This window comes from Hibiscus syriacus, unplaced genomic scaffold (assembly GCF_006381635.1).
Source record: "Hibiscus syriacus cultivar Baekdansim isolate YM2019G1 unplaced genomic scaffold, ASM638163v2 tig00013773_pilon, whole genome shotgun sequence".
In the NCBI taxonomy this organism is placed as follows: Eukaryota; Viridiplantae; Streptophyta; class Magnoliopsida; order Malvales; family Malvaceae; genus Hibiscus; species Hibiscus syriacus.
Genome location: NW_024062309.1, coordinates 182,297 through 206,158, shown reverse-complemented (window position 1 = coordinate 206,158; position 23,862 = coordinate 182,297). Strand labels below are relative to the sequence as shown.

The following is a 23,862-nucleotide window of genomic DNA, read 5'->3' as shown; positions in this document are numbered from 1 at the left end:
AGTGACGGAGCCAGTAGGACCCGGGGGACTGCCCCCAAATATTTTCACCATTAAAAAAACTAGGGATAATTCTAATTTAGATCTTTAAATTTAATTTATTTTGATTTTGCCCCTCCTGTTTTCTATTATTATTATTTACTTTGTCCCTGAATTAAAATCATTGCTCCGTCGCTGCACAGAAGCACTCATTGTGTCTTGTTGCATCGAACACTTCAACCCCACAATTTCCCTTTAACATTGCAAAACAGTGACCTATAAAACTTTTAGAAAGAAAAACTAGGGTTCTTGTGTATAGTCCACCTTTTTAAACCAAAAGTAAAACACAAACCATGTCGTGTACTTATATCTTAGTTTTCGAAATATATGATTCGAAAAAAAAAATAATCTCGTGATAAATAATATTAGAATAAATATCTTAAAAACGTTGCTCATTGTTACACGTTACTTCAATTTGGTCCTTGAATCAGTTGAATAGAAAATGGGATCTGATAAGTTGTATTTCGGGGCTTTGAGGTCGGGAAATGATTGTCATTTTCATTTCCCGGCAATACACAAAAGAACAAAGTAAGAAGACAAAGGTTCCCCTTTACATTTGTCGGAGAATGAAAAGACTGTGACCTAGGCTTTAGGGCCAAAAGCCAAGAATGGAAAGTGACAAGAAACCAACTGGTCCCTACGGTGTATCCTCCTGCAAGACAACAAGCAATGGTTAGAGAATTTTTAAGCATCGATAAAGCAGTTTAAGTTTAACAAGAAGTGAATAGATACAATGAAACAACTTTCTTTTATGCATGGCTAACAAAGTGCAGTGAATCCAGGACCTACGTTATTCGAGCTCGGAGTGAGTGTCGGATACGAGTATGTGTCGAACACGGAATGTTAAACAATATTATTTAAAAAAAGGATACTCTATCTCGAAATGTATGTCGGATACGAGTATGTGTCGAACGAACACGGAATGGTACGTTGAACAAGATTATTTCGAAAAGGATACTCTATCTCGAAATGTATGTCGGATACGAGTATGTGTCGAACGAACACGGAATGGTACGTTGAACAAGGTTGATCGAATTTTAGTTTCACCTCATCGGACACTGGTGACCGTTTTCTGCTCGGAATTTGTTTTGCTGAGCTCCTCATAGAGAGAACCTTAATCTGGTCAGCTAATAGGTACGTTTTACCTTATAGCTTTCTTAATGGGTTAATTTCATCAAATATCCCATAATTCTCGTCAGATTTTAAATTGATCCTACACTTCGAAACACCCTCAACCTATAATATTGTATTAATTACATCTTTCCATTATCAGCTATTATTAGCTTCACATAAAATGGCAGCTTAATAACACGAAGTATATTTAAAGTCTAATTTTAAAAATAATGTACCTATTTTAGATGACTTTGATCTAGCGGACGAAATAAGAAATTTTATCTAAAGAGTCGAAATTGAATTATAATTTAAGAGGTAAATATAGTTTTATCATGTATATGTTTAGCATATTCTTTAGTCATTCACAACGTATAAACATTCTACATACGCAACTGCTCAAGCCAGAATCTTCTAGAAAGAATAATATTTTCTTTTACCAATGAAATATTCAATGAGTTCTTAGAATCAATACACATCACATTGTAAATAATTATACAACTTAAACACATATTTAATTAAATATATTTGATTAGGCTCAAATTTAATAAAGTTAACTCAATTTTTAAAAAAAAAAACTTAAATAATAAAATAATATTTATAAACTCATTTATATAGGGTTAACTATAATTGATCACTTATGTTTGTGTTTTGTTCACTTTCCTCGCTGATTTCAAAAAAACATAATATATGATCACTTTCATTTTATTTAATTAAGATGTGGTCATCATGAGTTACTGCCGTTAATATTTTGATATAATCACACATTTGGTCTTTGTTATTTATATATTCTCTCAATTTAGTCCTACTTCTAAGAAATTAAAATAAATTTAATCTCTAATCGAATGATGCCACATGCCACTAGGCCCATATTTCGTGCCATGTGTCACCATTTGGTTAGAGGGCTAACTTTATTTTAATTTAATATATTTATTTTCCACCAAGTGAATAAATTAAAATAAATATATTAAATTCAAATAAAATGAGTCCTCTAACCGAATGGTGACACATGACACCAGTGACACGTGATATCATTCGATTGGAGGATTAAATTTATTAAAAGTATGACTAAATTGAGAGAATATGTAAATACAGGACCAAATGTGTGTTATACCAAAATACACGTCTCCTAGTTAACAACAATTAACCCATGGTGACCACATCTTAATTAAATAAAAACGAAAGTGACTTTATCTAATTAAATAAAAACAAAAGTGACAATATATTATGTTTTTTTTTCATATATGTGAAGAAAAATGACAAAACACAAATATAGGTGATCAACCATATAATTAACCCTTTAATTTATTTATTTTCCAGCAAATCCGATTGAGTACTTATCCTATAATTATACTCATTTCATATGTTATTTCCTTGTTGACCATTTGCAAAATTCCAGTTTGTTTATGGAAATCAACAGACTCGCACATGGTTTCAAACCTCGGCCATCTTCCTGGAATTTACAAGGAAACCGAAGAAAAACGCGCTCAGCGCCACGGTTACGATTATTTATTATTATGATAATAAAGAAAGATTATTTTTTAACTTAGAGATTATAAAGTATGAGTTAATATTACAGTGGATGGCTAAATTGATAGCTTAAACATGGTAGATGGACTGTAATATTAACAACTATGGATAATTACGTCAACACTAAACCTGTCACGTCAGTACTATAATAGTCAACGACGAAAAATATTGATAAAAGTCATATTAAATTTGTTTTCTGAGTTGAAGGCAGATTGAATTTAACTTTTAATTATTTAGAATCCTTATATTCTTTGAAGAGTTAATTGTATCACATGCCCTCAAACTATGACCCTCTTTTTAATTGGTCTCTATTTTTTGAGCTTTCCACTTCATCCCAAACTACACGTATATACAAATCACATTCCTTTTTAATAAAATTGTTAGTCCAAGTTGTACTATTATAGTTGAAGAAAAACAAATTTAGGTTAATTATGATTGAAACTAATTACATCTTGGATGTGTTTGGTGATGAAATTATACCATTCAATGTCTAGGGACCAATTTAGAAGAGCGTCATAGTTTAGGGATGAAACAGAATATTTTAAAGTTTAAGAACTAATTAGAATGAGAGTTATAGTTTGGGGATTAAATTGAAACATCCAAAGTTTAGGGACCAAGTTAAAAATGAGAGTCATAGTTTAGGGAAATAGTTTGGCAATTAACTCCTCTTTGAATTATCTAAAGTAGAAATGGATAATTTTTCTATCAATCCGTATAATAAAAATATGATATGAATTTAACTTTTATATTTTAATTCGATCATTTTAATTCATGTACTTTTAAATTTTAAAGTTAACGAATAATAATCATTAAGTTAAATTTTAATATTAATTCATGTATATGTGTAAATTGTTTGACTTCTATCGTTTGACTATCGTTTGACTTATGTGTATCATTCTCCCATTTTTAAATTTAGTCGGGTCTTACGTTTCTGTCTATATACAGAGATTTTTTCGCATGGATTTTTTTTGCAGGGATATCTGCCCAGTACAGAGCGCATATGATATTAATGACTGCATATGAATATTGTTCAACTATGTATTTCTGTATTATTTATACATGCATTGCATTTTATCTATATTTTAATTTTCTGACTGCCGGAGGTCTTCCACAGAAGTTACTCTCACCTGGCGTTGGGGGCAACCTACCTACCTCCTCCTTATCCATTGCATATGTGAATTGGGTTTTTTTGTTGTTGTTGTTGTTGTATATGTGTAAATTGTAACTTTGATTTAATAATATTAAGTAATATAGTTTAGTTATTTTTTCCTTGCGCCATTTTAATTAGGATTAAAATTCTAAAAATACTAAAGCAAGGGACTGTAATGGATCAATTACAATATTGCAGGTGAAATATACAATTTATATAGTACAGGGACTGATATAAGAATATGACCAATAAAAATTAGCAATAACTAATGAATTCAAGCTGGAGTATATTGTACGCATCAGTAAGGCTTCCAGCAACTTCACCTTAAATATTTGAAGTATAATAGTGACATTTTTTTGGGTACAAAAGCACCAAAGCCCTAATCAAATTCAATCTAAGAATCCAAAGATTGCTTTTCTTCAATTAAGATTCAAAATTGAAGTACCCAATCCCCAAGCGTTACTTCCTTTGACGTTCGGTTCCCCTTTAATTCTTTAAGGTACATCTTTTTATCAAGCTTCGTAATTTGTAATGTATAGAATGACAATTACACCAAACCCTAATTAATTTGGTATTCTTCATATTCATGATTCGGTTAAAGTTTTCTTTTCATCAATTTGTTTTCTTTTTTCTTTGTTACGATAATTTGATCAATATTGATGGATCCAAGGATTCAGCTAGTTAAGAATGCTGAAAGTTTATCGTTGTTTCTGTAGATTGTATGGATGGAGAATATGCAATATGCGGAGGAGCTTGTGAGGGAATATTTGGTCTTCAGAGGATTTACAAATACATTACAAGCTTTTGAGACTGAGTTGTGTACGGATATTGGTAAAGGGTTTCAAGTTGATAAGATATCGGACTTGATTTTTTCCGTTTATATTCCTAAATTTCAGGCCGAGAAATTAGTTGGTCTATTTAGTTCTTTAAGCAATGCTTTCATCCTGGTCGGACACTACGATGCTTGATACCTTGTCGAAATTGGAGGGCTCTGTTCTTCGGGTTACATTGTTCATGCATTGCAATCTGGGAGGAAAGATAAAGTTGTAGAGTTTTTGGAATGAATGGAAATGATTGCTTCTAAAGAGTTGTGATTGGAGCCCTTGGTTGGGTAGGTTCATTTGCTTTGGCTTCTTTCATTTGTGTTCTCGTGTTGACTGATTCTGTTGAGTATGTAATGCAGCAATTCCTTATTTGAAGAATCCAAGCATGGATCCTCAGTTTCGTGTTTATTTCTCCAAGGAATGGTATGCAGCTCTCTGTCTTTCTGTGAGGAACTTTTTCAGTGAGATCTTCGGTGGTACTCATATCCTTTAGAATTGATGTTTTCCTTCTCAAACTGCTCTACACAAATTGCGTATGTAATTATGCGTAGTTTAACAAAGAGCCCATAGGGATTACTTAATACAGAACTTTTCTGCATTTGGAAATAAATTGGTCTTCAAAGGCTTTCCGAAAAGGATATCCATTTTGGTGATTTTTTGTATTACTAGTAGATATTAAGTGTGAGCGTAGCATTGGATACAATAATTTTTCCTTGACATTAGAGTGTTTCAATTAATGATGGGATTTTGAAGAATGTCCTTAACCAAAGCACGCCTTCCTGCCCTACTGAAGATCAGTTCAGAAAAGAATGCAATTAGCAATCTTAAGAAAGACAACAAGCGTCTTAATCAAAAGTTATTACAACTTCAGGCTTTACTGGAGGAAAAGGATGCACAGTTGGGTCTATCAAAAAGGTAAAGGATCTTCTGATTTTGCTAGATCGTAGTAGTACTTGCTGCATCTCATAATTAAAAATGATTCTATTTGAACGTATTATGATACCAATGTTGCATGAACGTTTCATAGGAGCGTGGGAGCAGCTAATAGTTCTATTCTATCAAGTGGCATTGATGGTGAAAAGTTACACCCATCTACAAGTGAGGATATATTTGCTCATGCAACCTCACATTTGGGTAGAATAGCACAGGATGAGGATCGTGCTGCTACTGAACCTACCAAATTTGTATCAGCCCATGTTGAGTCCTTATCTAGGCAAGATTTATATTCTGCTTCAAGTCTTCATGCTTCATCCAGTGGAATCGGTGATAATGCTCAAAAGTCCCATGGTAAACATTTTGATGATAAGTAACATTTCTGCAAACCCTCCATCTTAGATTTTAATTTAATGTGGCAGCAATATGACCATATTGGAAAAGATTATGCATGCTGTCAGCAAGTGTGGTTTCACTTGGTAGCTTGAGAGGAAAATACTAAGGAGAACTGTGTGGTCATCATTTTTGTTTTCAATGTGTTGGAATTTTGGATGCAAGTGAAGTAGGTTTGTTTAAATGCTCCTTTTCCTCTGCTTTATTGGGTTTGAGTACTTACTGATTGTTATTTCACAGACAATGGCAGAGAAATGCTCAGAGAAGAAGAATTTCCTGAAGTGAGAATAGAGTTCAGGCAAGTTCTTTGGCAAGATATATTCAAACATCATTCTTATATACATCGATTTCTTGTTCATTTTGTTATGTATGAAACTGCTGGAACAACCTTCTTTCCAGGAGACATTTTTGGGCCACACAAGTCCAATTACTCGTTGCCGGTTTTCTGCATCTGGGAACAATATAGCTAGTGCATCTGTAGATGGCACTGTCAGGTACGCTCTTTAAAAGGAGCTGATATAAATTTGTAAATATGTATAACTAAGCATTTTGCTTCCTGCAGCTGCTTGCAGGGTTTTGAGTGTCTATACTACCCAATAGTTGATGAACATCTAATATAATAGAACAGAAAACAGAAGGAAAAGTCTTTGCAATCTGACAATTGACAAATATTGATTAGATGGGTTACTGCCATGTGCAGACTGCAGACTGTGGTTTTTAACAAAATTACCTGTCAGATATCTAGTTAAATGTAGACGAGTATACAATAAGGTGTCACTTGTACTAGTTATTGTGCTCTGTAAAGTTATTGTCTGCTGACTTTTGATTTACTTGTCTTTTTCTTTTTGATGAAGGATATGGACATATGACTCATCAATTCCGGCATCTAGAAATGCGACCATATATTGTGGAGCTGAGATAATGTCACTTGACTGGGAATGCAAATCTGACCGTTTGGTATGTAACCATGTTATTATTGATGGTTCTACATGAAGTTTTATTGTGTATGATATTGTTATAATTGTTGCATCTTAAAATTTATAATTGTAAATTTTGTTGTTCCTAAAGCTTCTCATAGGCACAGCTGATGAAGGCATAAAAGCGTGGAATGTTGATGCAAAGAGAGTTGTCTGTGATCTGAATACAACTGCGGCCTTTCCAAGGTACTAACTTAGAATACCATATTTAGTGGTTTCTTAGTTATTTTAGGCTTCATTTTTTTTTTCTTGCCATCTTTCAGTGTGTTGGATTTAAAGTGCAGCCCTGTAGAACCATATTTGTTTCTGCCACATCATCACGAAGGTATAGACCCAGCTCTACATACCCTCTTGTTTCCACAGGCGTGTATTATTATTCATTGTGCTTGTCACTTACTCAGTGATCCACAATTTGGTTTTTTTCAATATGCTAGGTTGCTGAGAAATTTCTCATATCATTTTGGTATTGTGGGTAGCAACTATATAGAATCCATTGGAAGATTGCTTGCTTGTTATCATAGTATAGCTTTTCTGCTGTCCCATTTTTTGTAAAATAATATCGGGGGTGTGAGATTAGTTGGATGTGTAATCCTTTCAGGTCTGGTTCAAGCTCTATTGACTCTCTGGGGTATGCTTCGTTGACCGTGTGGAACATGAAAACATGGAAAGTTATGGTATGTGGTTGTATGTGTAGAGAATGCTTATTAATGATAAGTGCCTTGTTTAAAAATAACTTGTGCCGTAATAAACTTCATTTCACTGAAGACAGTCCTTCCTCTTGGTGAAGATCCGCCTGCAATTACTTCCCTATGCTTCAATCACAATGGAAGATCTTAGCTGCCTCTGCCACCGATGGAATGATTCACATGTTTGGTATCCTTTTCTTTATGGCCTCATATTTTTGCTTTAATAGATTTTGTTCTGTTACGCGATTACAATTCTAATGTTAACCAGAGACACCTACTTTTTACTTACTACATGGATCACAGTACCTTAGAAAACTCGGTTTGAGTGTGTCATTCCTGTTTCTTCATTGGCTTGGTTTGCCCTCTAGCTGAAGGGCACAGAAATAACCAAGAAAGGAGGAGAATACTCATTTTTGCAGTGTTGCGTTTGTGCTGAACCTAGAATGTAATATGAATACTCCTTGACTGGTCAAAGACATGTCTGCTGGTTTACAAATCACCGGGTGGCCTGCACATGATTCTGCAATAAGCTCACTTCTTTTCGGGCCCGATGAGACGAGCATTTTAGCTTGGGCTCAGATGGAAAGGCAAGTGTTTTAGTCCGGATGTTGATTATGGCTGGAGAATCAAAATCCAAATGCATGCTATTGAAGCTAGGCTATGTTCTGTCTATGGTTTTATATTTAAGCTAGTCGACTCACGGGTTGGTTTTTCAATGTCAGATATTTGAATGGAGCTTGCAAAACCAAGGTCGTATCCTTTGGTCGAAAACTTCTAATGGGTACTTTTCATTTCTTGTTGACTAAAGTCTAAACACCCTAGGAGATATATCACTTGCGTCCCCTTTATATTGCCTAAGAGAAGGCACGATCTCATAGATTATGTTTATGTGCCATGCATTGGTTTTTTTTACTGTACCTGTTTCGCCTGTTGCCTTCATTGACTACATTATTGATGGTCGTATTCTATCTGCTTACATGTGTTAATCGGATCAAATTTAGTTACATGGGTATTACACTTTGTAGGTTTTCCAACTCCGACACATCAAAATACTGTAGACATGAAATGGCGTTGGATGCTAATGGAAGGCAGCTCTTAGTAACATCTGGTTCTGTAAGAGCGCCCATATATCAGGTGAATTCTTCATACATGTAGCCATGCAAGCGTGCAGGTGCATATTAGCCCCCCTTTTTTTTTACAACCATTGGCCAATATCAAAACAATTCAATTTGGCCTTTACAATATATGTTCATTTGTTCTCGTCCTTATCAATGGTCAGGTACAAAGCCATTCAAGCGGGCTCAGAACTCTTCCACACAGTGCAGCTATAACAACCGTGGATTGGCACCCAACTTTGCCAATTTTCTTGACCGGATCAGCAGATAACTCAGTTCGAGTAACTTCCATACTTTGAAGACAGAATATCTTAATGGTTTGCCAATTTCATTTGCCGATCAGAGCCTAACTGTAAACCCAGGGTTTGACAATCAACATTTTCCATTTTGCATGCACGTTTGAGCATGCCATTTGTTGCCAGTGTTTGGAAGAGCTAATCTCGTCAGTGACAATGTGATTCATCGCATGTCTGTACTTCAAATATAGTTTTGCCATTTACTTGTAAATTACAAGACTTTTAAATAATACAAAGGATTAACTAATACCTTAATAAAGCTTTAGAAAGTTGTCTCAAGGGACTGACAAGCCAAATACACAGACTATTAACTTTCTAAACACTAAATAAGGCTTCAAAAAAGAACAATTAATTCTATACATCAGCTCTCTACCAGTACCTGCTTATTTGAGTATCTTAAACTCATCCTACGATTTCCAGAGCAGCGGTAGATGTTGAGATGTTACCGGCAACAGAGAATGAGAGAAACCTGAATGTGCTCCTGATCTAATCATCATCTTCAGGATCAATCACCATCCTCCGTTTTCTTCTGTTGATTGAGCTTTCCACAAATGAATCGACCACTGCATCATCTCCTGAATCGGCCAACTCGTCTTCCACTTGCTCCAGCACAGTTTCAACCTCACCGGTCTCCGGCAAAACATGTGATAGCTTTGCTGCTTTCTGAAGTGCCCTCCTTGCTATCATGGTGGATGGTAACATCCATCTCAGTGTACGGCTGCTTCCATCCCTATGAAAAAGACAAGGTTGTACTCTATTATGCAAACCGTATTAAAAGTATGAACTCTTGATAAGGTGGATTGCAAACCTTTCGGTCTCGTCATTTTCGACTTGAGCTCCAGAGATTTTGTCATTCCTCTCGGTGATTACTGCTGCATGCTTCTCATCCTTTGACTTTGAAGGGAGCTTTCTAGTTTTCCTGTGATCGACAGATAAAATTTATTGAAAGAACGGAACTTTTCCTTAAGTTATGGCGTTGCTTATCGTGTAACCAACATGTTTACGTGCAAAGAAAGCATAGATTTCCTTGAAATAGAAATAGAAATCCAGAATTACAAAAACACGGGTATTTTCTTTTATACCTAGCCTATTGAATTTTCTGAGTAATAAACATGCCCACATGTAGGAATGAGTTTGAGCGTGTGATAATCTGAGTGAGAATTACCTGAGAACAGAACTTAGGGTTTCATCATCAGTGTCATCTGATATTTTTCTTTCGCCGTCGTGTCCTGGAGACTCTGGGTTGAACAATCCATTATCCATTTTTCTGCTTCCAAAAAGTTCAAAGGTGAAAACAAATGTTAACAACTCTCTTGAAATGTTGAATCTTAACCAATGCTGGCAAACTGTTACAGTTCCATTCATCTGAGGTAGTTCTAAACCACAAGACCAGGAGAAAACATTGAAATCATGCTAACAGGAAATTGACATAAGTTCATAAAACAATGGAGCCACGAAAATTGAGCAAATTAATGCACTAAATAACTAAGAAATTGATAAATCTGTAGCTACCTGTTCCTAAAGGATATCAATGTCTCATTGTCGGAGTCATGTGTTTCATTTGGTTCCTCATCCCTCAACAGCATGTTATCTTCAGACTTTTTCTTCTTAGGAACGTATAAACCAAGTTGCTTGAGTTTGCGAGAAATTTGGGCAGCAGTAAACGTATTATCGGCATCCAGTGCATTTGCAATCATGTAACTACACCTCCTATGATTTTTAAATCTGCATAGAAAACAAATTACTAATTACTTATCACGAACGTATACATACAACCATTCAATATTATTTAATCATCCCTCTTCGGGCATATAGTTTCTCTTTATGATTTAATTTAGAATCAATACGAGGGCTGGAAATTAAAAATAGAATTACATGCAAAAACATATCAATTCACTCCAATTGGAAAAAAGGAATTTAGGAAGAAAACAAGTAAACCGGTACTCACTGCTCAAATAGATCTTTAATCATTGCCTGATCCTTGCCGAAGGCACAGACTCTTTTTCTGGTGCTTCTGTTTAAGACATTAGGTCAGAACGTGAGCATAAATATAACAGATTCATGCCAGAAAAAATGCTTTGTCATTCGTGCATGTTCAAAGTTACAATTTCAATGGCAGAACACCACATTGTTGCATTAAAAGTTGTTCCAGAAACTCTTAGAAGAGTACTTGACTATAACAAGCAATGCAGATAACAGATAACAGATAACAAATAAATACTTACAAACAAATAAATACTTACAGTTGTTGCCTTTGTGAACTTTCTTCTAAATTATTTGAATCATTAAGAGTGGTTCCATCCCCTTGTTGATCAGAATCATCAATGAAAAGTCTATCATCATTCCGTATCCTTTTTCTTGGTGCAACTTTAAGTCCTAACTGTTTAAGCTTGTTCGAAACTTGAGCAGGCAAAATTCCACCAGAAGGGTCTAGGGATTCTGCAATAAGACGGATACAGTTCGGATGGTCTTTGAAGCTGCAACACATATTTCCAAAGCCGAAAAGGTGCAAATTTCAGAAACTTCTGAATGAACATAAGAACTTCTACTAAATGGGTGGAGAGCGATAATTTAATTTGTTAGTAGTCATGGAGAATAGCAATGATCATCCAGATAATGCGTTTGCTTTTAATGGCCGCAAGTGGATGCATCATATTTTGAAGAGAAAAAGGAAGATCTAATTGATAAAAGCTTGTAAGAGAGACCACAGGATCAAAAGGAACTTACTTCTCATAGATTTCCTTGAGTTTCGCCTCCATGTCATCATTGAAAACAAACCTTCTCTTTCTTTCGCGAATCTTTCCAGATTCATTTTCCAAGGAGTTTTCCACACTGCACCAACCAAATACACCAATATGCAGTTTCTCAATCAGTCATCTTAGTTCAGAAAATATGGCCAGTTCATATGGTTTATTGAACTACTAAAATATCCTACTAAAATGAAACCTAAAATAATAAAGTCAGATGCATTAAATTGCAAACATCTCTTACTTCTGATCCTATGTCATGAGAGATTTCAACATCAGCTTCATCTTCACCCAGTGCATCTGCTATGCTTCTTCGAACCCATTCACCTGCCATTGAGGACCCAACTTCTGCAATTCCAGGAACACTATCTTCATTTCCGGTTCCTTTCCTCCAATGGCCCAGTTCATGCAATAAATATTCAGCATTAATGTAATGGCATTCTTTACGTGTCTTCCAAAAAAGAATTTCAATAAAAAGAAGGGGCTGGTGCTTCATTTTCTTCATCATTTTCCTGACCAAACTAGTAAGAAAGCCAACAATATCTGCATATTCCTCACTTGGAGACAACTTTTGCTCTTCTAGTATGTCATAGAATGTTGTAAGGAATGACAACTGCAAAAATTAATACAAAATTAAATATATGTTAGGTTTTGTCCATTTTCTCTATTAAAAATAAAATGCAGTTCCAAGTTTTGACCTGATAAAGCATTGGAGCAAGCTCAAGGTCATCAGTTATCTTCCGTAAAAAGCCTATAATGTATTGATTTGTATTAATGGAATTGCTCCTATAAAATTTAAGCAACCAGCATAAATTTTGAATAAAGCTGCTGTTTGCAAAGGCTGAAATGAGAGAAGAAACGTCAAAATCAACTTCATTAACAGTGACAGCTTGTTCATCGCCAGAACAATCATCAGTGCTGCAACAAAGATTATCATCAACGTGACCAGGTGTTTTATTTTCAACCTGTGGCATATCTCGAGGACTTCCCATTTTAGTCTCATAGGTTCTTAGTTCGTCAACCAAGAGAGAAATATTAATATCTTCTTTCAGATCAGACGTCTCCTTCACTGGGATTTCTTGTTCTCTCACATGATCTGCTGGTCGTTCACATACTGAGGAACCATCCACATAAGTTGCAGCAGCATGGTCTTCAAACTGTTCACTTTTGGTAACATTGTCACTCACTGCTTTCTTCTTCTTTCCCTTCCTTGATTTTCTAGAAACCTTAGTCAAGTAATTGGCATTTCAGTGCAGATTAAAACAGAAAAAATAGAAGAGAAGAAAGCTCTTCAGAATTGACGCATGCAAAAACTAGAAATTTGTAGGAGCGAAGCATGATGTAAGTGTATCGGCTCTAAAATCAACATAGATCTTATGCACAAAGGGCATACACATGGAGAGATAAATGGGAGGATAGCATTATAAATTAAAGGACTTTTTCATAGAATTTAACTGTAGACGGAAAAAGCTAGAGAATGGTTTCATGCAAGATTAAAGGACCCTCAAAATTGATTCAAAGGAACACTTCGTTTAATGCATTTTAGTAGTTAGAGAATGATTGAGTCAGATATATGATATAACCCAACAGTTCAGTATCTACAAAGTACTTAAAAGACCATTAATCCATGAGTTAATATATAAAGATAACCACTTCCGTGGGACCAAAAATATATATAAAAGTTCAAAACAACTCCAGTTATCGCTTTTCTTAATGATGACTGACATCAAAATAAGAATTGGTTAACAGTGATTGCATATTTTGCAGTTTTTTGTTTTCCATGCGCTAAAGCAGATCATGGAACCAAGGCATTCATCTGCTAAATTATAACGATAACAGTGCATATCCACCAGAAAATTTAAATCCTAACATACCCTTAATGATCCACGTGCTTGAAGATTCTCCATGAGCTGCATAATTGCATGCATCGTTTCTACCAAATCTGTAAGATCACTGCTAAAAGAAAAAAAAATCAGAAATAGCAAAACATACTAGCCACCATGAAACAATTTTTATACATATTCACAGAACAACAAATTAAAAGGTAAAAGATTACATATCAGAGCAACATGTACCTATAGAACATATATGGTGGTTACCTCATCACTCAGTGTACATAAATATATAAATGTGTTAACATGAGGGGTGGGGGACGTATAAAACATCTTTATATAAGATTGTAGTTCTCAAAAGCATGCGTAACAGCTTAAAAAATACAAAATTCAAAACCAAAGTTATTGAAAATGGTTACAAACGCAGCTGTTAATATCAACACTAGTTTTTCTTAGATTGAGGGAGGAAACGAAAAACCTTTTGGGTTGCTTGTGAAAGTTGAACATTTTTATTTGATTCAGAATGAGTTGGGTCATTCCTTTCTCCGTCTGATCATAAAATAGCTTGTAAAGAAGGATGCGAGCTGTCTGAGGCTCCTTAGAATCTTCTGGAAATAAATCAAGCACTAAATCACACATACGAATCTGCATTCAAAAACAAAGAGGGGAAACCATTAAATAGGGATAGCATGTAAGTACGAAGTAGATTAGTTAACCAAGGTAATAGAGCTAAAATCCCTTGATAAAGTAGAAACTGCTTGCTCTTAATTCCAAATATTAACAGATGACTTATCATCATCCCCATAAAAGAAGAATTGGCCATATCTGAAAGTGTCAAATGCACATCTTTTATTTATACATACAAAGGAAGATTATTTTCCTAGATTAATATATAATATAGGCAAATGCTTAACTTTTTAAGCATAGTAGATAGCAAATACATTTATAAATATACCTTAGGTTGCAAGTATGGAGAACGGCATAAAGGCTAATCAACATAGCAATATTCGATTCAACAATTAACAAACTCAAATACAAATGAAATTAAAGATGATAAAAGTACACATCACCATATTTTTCAAAAGAGAACTAGCTGCAGATAGAAACTTGTAATCATTAGTTTCCTTCAAGCCTTCAAATGCTATCTGCCATCTTGAAATCACAAGTTGGAACATTGATTCATTCATTGATGCCGCAATTGGTCCACATATGTCCCCTTGGAAAAATGTGCTATCAGCACATTTTTCAGCAGAAGCTTCAGAAGTAGCATTACTGGCACTTGGCTGTTAAAGGGCATGTCCAGTGCAACAAAAGTGATTTAATAAAGCTATCAACTATGTCAGAAAGGAGGAAAAATCAAACCTAAAGAAATGAAGCTAATGCACAAAAACTAAAATCCTTAGAGATTAAGGTTTCAAATTGGAACAGTAACCAATTTTAACTTTCAAAAAGGTTACAATATACAACCACATCTTTACTTCTATTCGACAGAGAAAAATTACCACAAGATCAATTTCAGAGTTTCAACAAGTTTGTCTGTGGATATAGGGTGTCTACAGGGTAAAAAAAAGTAAAAGTGGTGTAGTCCTCACCTTTGAGGTCAAACACTTGTGATACTGAAAAGAAGTAACGAACTCAGTAACCTTGAAGAAAATAATTATGTCGCCCTTCTGAACTGTGTGATGTTCCTTCTCAATATCCTCACGAACGGATTTCATCAATACTGACACGTATTCAGTTATGCATTTAAATATCAGCGGAAATATGAAGGATAAGGAAAAAGGAAAAGTAGGGATGGGATGATATAAAACAAGCGAGTATTTCTAATCCAGAGTGTGTACCATTGTAGCCTCCAGAAAGAAACTGGTTCACAAAATCATGAAGCAATGCCAGAACCTTTTTCCTCATTGAAGGTAGATCTCCATTCCCCCGCATGTTTTTTTGAGTTGAAATCCCATGGCTATTATGAGATTTAAGCAGAGCATTTTGCGAAATATTATTAGGGTTTCCATTGTGCACTACTGTAGAACCACCCTGTCAGATAAACACGACTAGTAGTTAGATTAGATGTCCTAATAAAATTCCTGCTTAGTAAAATCAAAACATCAATTACAATGATACCACATACCATAGTGAGACGTGTAAATGTTCCACTAAACTGTGAATGACGATTGGCACGCTGGAGTCTTGAAACCCTTCTTTTCTTTGCTTCCTCTTCCATGATAGACTTAAGATCATCAATGCAAGCCTTGGCATCTCCACCCTCCTATCATACAGAGATCATTAGAAACAAGCATGTGGTAATGTAAATTGCATTAATCAACTTTGAGATTGGGTAGTTAGAGAAGAAAAAAGAGAAACAAACCTCAGATCCCATCAAATGAGCTTTGACAAGCAACTCTGGTTCTTGACCCATAAATATGTAATGAAAAATTTCTAACATAAGCAAGTTATCCTGACGAAGATAGCCCCGAGAACCACCAATCTGCTGAGTTATAACAATAACCAAGTCCATCACATTCTCACGGAATAAAAGTTCAAGAAATCTGTCTCTCAATGATAAAAATTGGCCAGCCTTTTGTAAAGATGAAATATCTTGAATGGCAAGAATGTTACGAAAGAAGGTTAACACCAGCTGGAGCAATTTCCAATCATCCTCGGAGAACAATTCACTGAAATTGAAGAGGCTTCTGTCAACATACTGAATAAAGGAGAATCTAACGGCACAGATGAATTAAATATAAATGAAAAAAATGAACTTCCTAAAAAACACCATCTAATGACCTTATCTAGATCTTCTATTCTTAATGTTTCATAAACGGTAGAACTCATTTGTTTTTGTTGACCAACGCTTTTTATTTTTTTTCCCGCACCTTAAGCAAGCAGTTAAAGGGCCTATTGGAAAAAGAAGAAATTTACGTGCTCACCATTCCAAATTTTCAAGTGGACCTTCGAGAAGGGAAACTATAACAGCAACAGCATCACTGCTCGTGACGGAAAACTTCAAATTCCAAAGATACTCTATCTGTTGAGGGATATCACTAGAAGAAGGCTCGATAGGCATTGACAGAAAAACTAAAACTTTCACTGGAAAATGCAAGGAAAAAAAAACGTAACTACTCACTAATTAAGCATTTACAACTTTTTTTTGGCTTAAATGTGCAAAAAATTAACAACAAATCCTTACATACCGGAATTTAACACCAAATTGCGATCACGTTGGCAATGTTCAATGATTGGAATCAAGTTTTTTGAAACGATATTCCATCTACAAACTTGCTTAAATACTTCTCGAGTTTGCGGATCGTCCCGTCTTAAAAATCGCAGTAAATCCTTCAAAGCATCTGGAAGTAATTTATTTGAAACTAAATTAGTCAAATCCAATTTACATTAGCTGAATAACAAAAAAAGATACAAATCAAAGGAAAATTCACTTCAAGAACAGCAAACGACTACCTGGACAGTGCTCCCCCTTTGTGTATACCATCCGATTCGTTGTCTGGTCTTCTTCGAGGATGCCGAGACTAGCACAGATTCCTGATAAGCCCTCCGTGTCCATTTTTCACCGTAAGGAAAATAGGGCTTTAAAGTGGGGATTCGTGAAGAACCTTGTAAAAAGGCTAGGCTATTGAGTGATGGTGGAATCAGATCAAGGGAAGAATGATTTAGGTCAAATGATAATTTTGCTTGATAAATGGGAAGATGAAATATTACTGAGGGAGAAAAAAGCATTACAGTTCGAAGATTGGTCGATTGGGGGAGCCTTTTCCCTCTCTCTCTCTTTTATTGTAAATGGCCGATTAGGGCTCCTGTGGCGCCAATTGAGATGCAAATTTTCCCGCGCTTTCATTTTGTTTTACTTTGGCGGAGATAATATCAGGTGTCGTTTTGGTCGCCGAGAGCAGCGGTGAGCATTCCTCCAGTTAAAAAATTTCGAATTATTTAAGTTTAATAAATTATATTTTACGATTCGAATTTAACTTTAAATTTAATTTTTTTTGAGTTGAATCGAATTATTTAAAATTTCATACTGATTTTATTATAATTATTTATAGTATTATGGCAATGATTTGTTTCAATTTTTTTTACTTTCTTTAACCATATTATATTATTTTCATATTATAATATTATTAAATATATCAAGTACAATCTAAAATTGTAAAATATATTCATAATATTTATATTTTAAAGAAAATATTTTGTGGGTAAAATATCAAAAATAGTATAAATGAATTAAAGAGTTGATGAGAATAAATAATTTATAAACAATTGTAGTCAAAAGAGCAAATTGAGTAAAATGTAAAGTTAAGGGACTAAATATATACTTTTAGTAAAAAAAAGTAAGAATTGAAATTACATAGGTATTTTATTTGATTATATAAGCATGTGGTTCAAATTCGGCATAAAACATACTTAAAATAAAAAAATGAATTGAATAAATAAGAAAATTATGAAAATTTAAGGGGTTAAATTAAAAAATAATAATTGAAAGTACATATGTATTCTACGATGGTTTAAGAGTATGTAGTTCAAATTTAGTAAAAAAAAATTGACTTACAATGAAGAAAAAATTAAAGGACAAATAAAAATAGAGACTAAATAGTAAAACTATCAAAAATATTTAATCAAATTTTTTGTTTTTCGAGTAGCTCAAAATTTTAACTTGAATCGAACTCAAAAACTGAATTGATAATTTAATTTGACTCGAATAACTCGATTTGTATAACTCAAAATTAAATAAATCGATTTTTTTAATCGAACCGAGTCGAGTTTTAGTTTCCCCTAATCGGGAGTATAATGAGGCTCCATGGTATAAGAAATTGGATACAATAAAGGCTATGATATTCTCTAGTCGTTAGCCGTCCAATTAGGCTCATTACTTTTTGTAATGTTCTCAATATTTTTTAAATCGGATCGAGTTGACCAACCCAGGAGTATAATGAGGCTCCGGCATGTAAAAATTTACAATAAAGGTTAGAGTAAACTACAAAGTTGGTCACTAATGTTTGGGATATTTTCATTTTCCCCATTGATGTTTCAAAAGTTATAAATCAATCACTAATGTTATCGATTGGTTACAAACTAGTCACTCAACATTAATAGTCTTTAATAGACGTGGTAGATGGAAGATACCATAAATCGTAATCAAAAGCTTAATTGACTCCGAAATGAATCGTAATCATGATTTTACATCATTAGAATATGACATTTATTACTTGGGATGGGATCATGGGAGCTTCATTTTCAATAATATTTGTAGTTAATCCCGCTATAGGTTGCACCAATCATGCATTTCAATTTCATTGCATTTCAATTTCCTCTTGGAATTAATTTGTGTCTGTTTCTAAATCCTCAAACAACCCATTTAATTTCTAATCCAACTATTTTTGACTTGTTTAACTTATGATCATCAGGAGGGTGACCCTGCTTATGTGCGAGCAGCTTGTGAAGGTAGCTTGAAACGTCTTAGTGTTGAATGTATTGATCTTTATTATCGCATTCCGTTACTTTTGTGGCGGATGGAGCTATGGAGTATGTTGGTAGAGACAGCAAGAAGCAAGAAATAATTTATTTGCGTAAAACTAATAACTCTAATGGAGCTTACGTCCTTTCCATCACTAGCACGAGGGCATGAATAAAACAACTTTTGTTCATCTTGTTTACAATGATGTCAGCGTAAAAAAATCTTTTGATCACAAAGCTTAAAGTAACCAAAATTATTTCGCAATGGAGGATAAAAGAACTTCCTTTAACGACAAGTGACTGTTTTATTACAAATCGATAACGTTAGTGACAAATTTGTTACTTTATATTCATAATTAGGAAAACTCCACCTAATAATTATAGAGGGAGTATTATCTCTAAATATATATTTCTCTTGTCCCATTATTTGTGTCTGAAATTAATTATGTACATAGCTCTAGGAGGTATATTTGATTAAGAGAAATGACAAAATTATCTTTAAAAGGAGATTGATAGATTTGACATATTTGTTTTGATATGTATAAAATAATAAGATATAAAGGTAAAAAAGAGAATACAAGTGTTGTTGTTTGTTGAATTTTTTAATAAAACACTTTAAATGTAATAATTTTAAAAACTAAAAGAAACACATTTAGCATGATGAAGATTGATTTCTTTTTGTCTTGAACCCGAATTCGAACTTAAATTTTTAAAGATAAAAATGATGTTATAGGATCAGATTATAACCGTCAAGTTCATATCAGATACCAATCCTTGTTCATAATATATATAAAAATATAAATGAGATTAGTATACAATATGACAAAGAAGTAAATATCAGCTTGTCTCGTTCCAAACATACCAGAAAATCTCGAAGCAAACAGAGAAGAAAAGCCAGAATAAACAAGACAACACAGGCTAAAACACAAGGTCTTACCAATCATATGATGTGAAGGAAGCTACAGAAACCTAACCTAAACTCTCTTCTTCTTTGTGGTTTTTTGAAATTCTGATAATTTGCATGAAGAAGATGGATCAGTCGAATGGATTTTCCATTTCCATTAATCTTCAGCCTCTAAACTTGGCGGACCTGAATATTATGAGTGGACTGGAATCGCCATATGGGCTGTCTGCCACTCTGAACAAGTGCCACCTCTTCTCCCTTAACCATTCCTTGATTCTGCACATCAGTCATATTAGTTCTAGCATGATATATGAAGAATAGATCCGTTTTTGCGAGGAAACAATGGAAGAATGCAACGAGCAGCACCTAGATGATCAATGGACCGAGTTCTATTCGATAATGACAGATGGGAATTGTATCCCGGGGTACAGGTCTATAACTACAAGTGAACACATTTCAAAATTGGTTCATGAAAAATCCTTGGTATGGATTTGACTAAAAATGGATCCAAAATAGTTTAAGTTTTGAACTGAAAACCCAGCAAGCATCGATGCGCCCCATTATCGGATAATACGTGAAGGTTTTGAAATATTTACACATTTTGATCAATTCAACTGGATACCTCAGAACAACCACTTGATCCTAGGTTCCAAAATAAACGTGACCAACTGATGCATGAACAATCACATCAACTATATTAGCAGCCAATTAAGGGGAACTTTCATAAGGAAATTTTTGGTAAAACTTTACCTGTAGCAAAGCTAAAGCATCTTTAAAGCTTTCCTCAGCATCATCTGAGAACTCCATGTATATGGGGCATACTCCTTGATACAAAGCCAATCTTTGTTGTATCCTTTTCCTGCATGACCATTAAAGTACTTGTCAGCCTGACATTCAAGACTGCAAAACCCAGTAATGGTAGCCATAGATATTGTTTGGCCATACACTACTAGTCTACTATTGCACTTGTGAGTTCATAGATATTCTCACCCCATTACGTTGTTGGATTAATATTTCTTCACCAAGTCAAAACTCAAATGGATAGACCAGTAACATGCCACAATACAGAATAAATTGGACAGAAAGACGAGTAACAAACGAAAGGGGGGAGCCTTTAACTGGGATTAAACAATTGTAACAAATTTCAGATTCAGGAATGGGTGAAACTCACTCGTTTGTGAAGGCAAAAATAGTGCCAGAAGGACGGTAATGGCTAAGTAATATAGCCATGAAACCAGTTCTGATGAAGACCACAGTGGAAATTCCAAGAGTATTTGACATCATAGTTGCATGATATGCAAACATTTCACTCATATGGTTCTACAAAGAAGTAACTCCCATCAGTATTCATAGGTGATAAAGAAAAAGAAAGTACTAAGAAAACTAACAAAGATACAAAGAAAAAAAGAGGCCTGAAAGCTATAAGAAGTACACACAGCGTGTTAAGTGACCTTAAAAACTTGTCGGAGATTAGGTGGCAATTCACCACCAGATATGGTTGCTTCAGTTCGTAGAGCAACTGTATGCATCACTTTAACAGCTTTCAATGGGAATCTGCAAGAAAGTGAAATATTTTTAAACTGCATTTAGATAGCGCAATTTACATATACTGTCCATACAAACAACCACTCCAGAGAAACCTCAGCCCTATACCCCCAAAAACTAAAATTCGGATCCAGTCCAGTATGAATCGATCTAAGCCGTTAATTTTTATCTCTTCTTTCTTCTTCTACTATGAGTTCTACTAAATCGTGTCATTCCTCCCCAATCCGAGATCAACCCGATCAAATCTCACGTATCTAGACAATCATATCTCCTAAATTTCACTGTTTCATTTAGTTAGAGGTGCTTAAAAATATCCGATCCGTTGACCCGTCGATCCGATATAAAATTACCAGGTGTTTAGGAGATAAATACTTGATTTTGTTGGTTGGGTTTCCGACCGGTTATTTTTGGAGAGTTTCTGAATCAGACCCGGGCCACAAAATTACCCTTAACTGGGTACCCAACGACCCACTGACTCGGTTTCTCTTTTTTTATTTTATTACTCTTTTTATTTTAAATTATATTTTTCATTTCTAATTTCACAACTATTTTATCTTAACATTCTAAATCTCTATTTTTTCAAAATATTTCACCTTAATATTTAAATTATTTATTAAATTAGTTATTTTAATCTTAAATTATTTTCAATTTAGTTATAATTTTATAATTCTATTTTATATTTTAAAATTTTATTTTTAGATTATATAATTTGAATTTATAAATTTTATGTTTATGTTATGTATTATAAACTTTTAAGTCCTAAATTTCATTTTTTATGCGATTTTTAAAAAAAAAAAAATAATACAAAATTTAAAAAATAAAATAAACATTAATCGGGTACTCGAGTTTTATGGATACCTAACTTTTTTGTGACTCGAAAATCTCAGGCACTCGGATTAGAACACCTCTACCTTTAGCAATCGTAATAAATTAAGAAATTATAGAATACAATGTATCAATATAAGGATAAAACACGATATAGATCGATTGCAATAGAAAATCTTATCAATAATGTAATTTTTTTAGTTAGACAAGTTACAATCGAAATTATTGTGTTCTTTACAATATTTTCGGTTGTAAACCCGAAATCTCATTGTTACAATAAAAAAATGTTATAAATTTATATAACATTTTAAGTTAAACATGATAAATTTTAGATGAAAATTAAATTGAATTGTAGTACATTAAAATTATCTTCCTCCAATTAATCCATCTATGCCCTTGTATAAACTCCGACTATATATATATTTCAAGCAAAGAGTATCAGTTAACACTATAAAATCATTAGAAGTATCTTCTTTAATTGAGCTTAATATGCTGAAGTTCTATAGTATTTTAGGACATATAATCATTTAAATCCTATAATTACACCATAAATGATTGAACGTTCATTATTGAATAATAATATTCAGAAAAAAACATTATGTTATAGTTACTTTAATCTAATAAAAAAATGCTTAGGTCCTATAGTATTTTAGTACACTTTCAAGTTTAAAAATATGACTAATTTTATATTAACTTATTTTTTAATAATATTTTAATATTTTTGTTTTGAATATTCTAAATTTGTTTGACATGGAAATATCTTAACAATTTATAATCAATGGTAGCTGGAAGAATAATTTGTTGGCACGAAGTACAATGCTAATTTGTCAAGAGAAAGAAAACAAAATTGAATACGTGAAATATTTAAGTAATCACATCATGTTCTCCCCAACAAAAGTGGGTGAAGGAAGAAATAACTAACGAATTATTAATTAATTGTACAAAAATTATTAAAGTGTCATATATTTAAACTTAAGAAATGTCTGTTAATAACGTCAATAAATATGCACAAATCAAATTATCTCAGCGGTTAAATAAATTGTTATTGTTTTTAAGAGTCTCGGATTCGAGTATCAATGATTACAAAGACGATTAAACGTTCATTGTCAAATGATTGAGAAGACTTAGAACATATAATATTTTGTAATCACCTTAATTTAATAAAGAAAATAATGTCATCAAATATTTAAACCATAATTTTAAATCAAACAAGCAGAGACAAATTAAATTATTGAAATTACAAGAAAGAGGACATAGAACTTTGAAAGTCTGAAGAGTAGAGTGACTTGAGCATAATTAAACCACTATATTTTTGTCTGTTTTTCATTTTTTTTACTTCACAAATCACGGGCACCGCCATACTATGCCGTTTTATTTGTTGGCTTGGGAAGACTTTGATCCTATTGGATGGAGCTGAATAAGGGTCCGAGTGTAGATTAAATAAGGAGATGAATCAAATAGTCTGATTTGAAAATTAATAACTTTTAAATTTAAAC

At 33.7% G+C, this 23,862-nt stretch overlaps 2 protein-coding genes, 1 long non-coding RNA gene and 1 pseudogene across 3 annotated transcripts; 2 read left to right on the top strand and 2 right to left on the bottom strand.

The window, feature by feature from the left end:
• Positions 1 to 4,176: 4,176 nt before the first annotated feature.
• On the top strand, positions 4,177 to 9,261 carry LOC120206435 (annotated as a pseudogene).
• Positions 9,262 to 9,378: 117 nt separating this feature from the next.
• LOC120206437 (protein timeless homolog) lies at positions 9,379 to 17,367 on the bottom strand. The gene is made up of 19 exons (XM_039206085.1): positions 17,086 to 17,367; positions 16,821 to 16,973; positions 16,557 to 16,716; positions 15,995 to 16,301; positions 15,758 to 15,895; positions 15,471 to 15,663; positions 15,222 to 15,352; positions 14,700 to 14,912; positions 14,108 to 14,274; positions 13,672 to 13,750; positions 12,496 to 13,023; positions 12,042 to 12,410; positions 11,778 to 11,914; positions 11,294 to 11,527; positions 10,999 to 11,064; positions 10,563 to 10,775; positions 10,216 to 10,317; positions 9,859 to 9,969; positions 9,379 to 9,780 (listed from the first exon to the last, which is right to left on the bottom strand). Exons 1-19 carry the CDS (start codon positions 17,186 to 17,188, stop codon positions 9,537 to 9,539), a joined length of 3,648 nt encoding a protein of 1,215 aa, XP_039062016.1. The 5' UTR covers positions 17,189 to 17,367; the 3' UTR covers positions 9,379 to 9,536.
• Positions 15,403 to 19,118, top strand: LOC120206438. Its single transcript, XR_005524113.1, has 3 exons — positions 15,403 to 15,417; positions 18,395 to 18,398; positions 19,047 to 19,118. It is a non-coding gene; the product is annotated as an uncharacterized LOC120206438 (long non-coding RNA).
• A 1,571-nt stretch (positions 19,119 to 20,689) lies between these two features.
• On the bottom strand, positions 20,690 to 21,582 carry LOC120206416 (plastidial pyruvate kinase 2-like). The gene is made up of 3 exons (XM_039206072.1): positions 21,448 to 21,582; positions 21,168 to 21,316; positions 20,690 to 20,855 (listed from the first exon to the last, which is right to left on the bottom strand). Exons 1-3 carry the CDS (start codon positions 21,580 to 21,582, stop codon positions 20,705 to 20,707), a joined length of 435 nt encoding a protein of 144 aa, XP_039062003.1. The 3' UTR covers positions 20,690 to 20,704.
• Between the last annotated feature and the right edge of the window lie 2,280 nt (positions 21,583 to 23,862).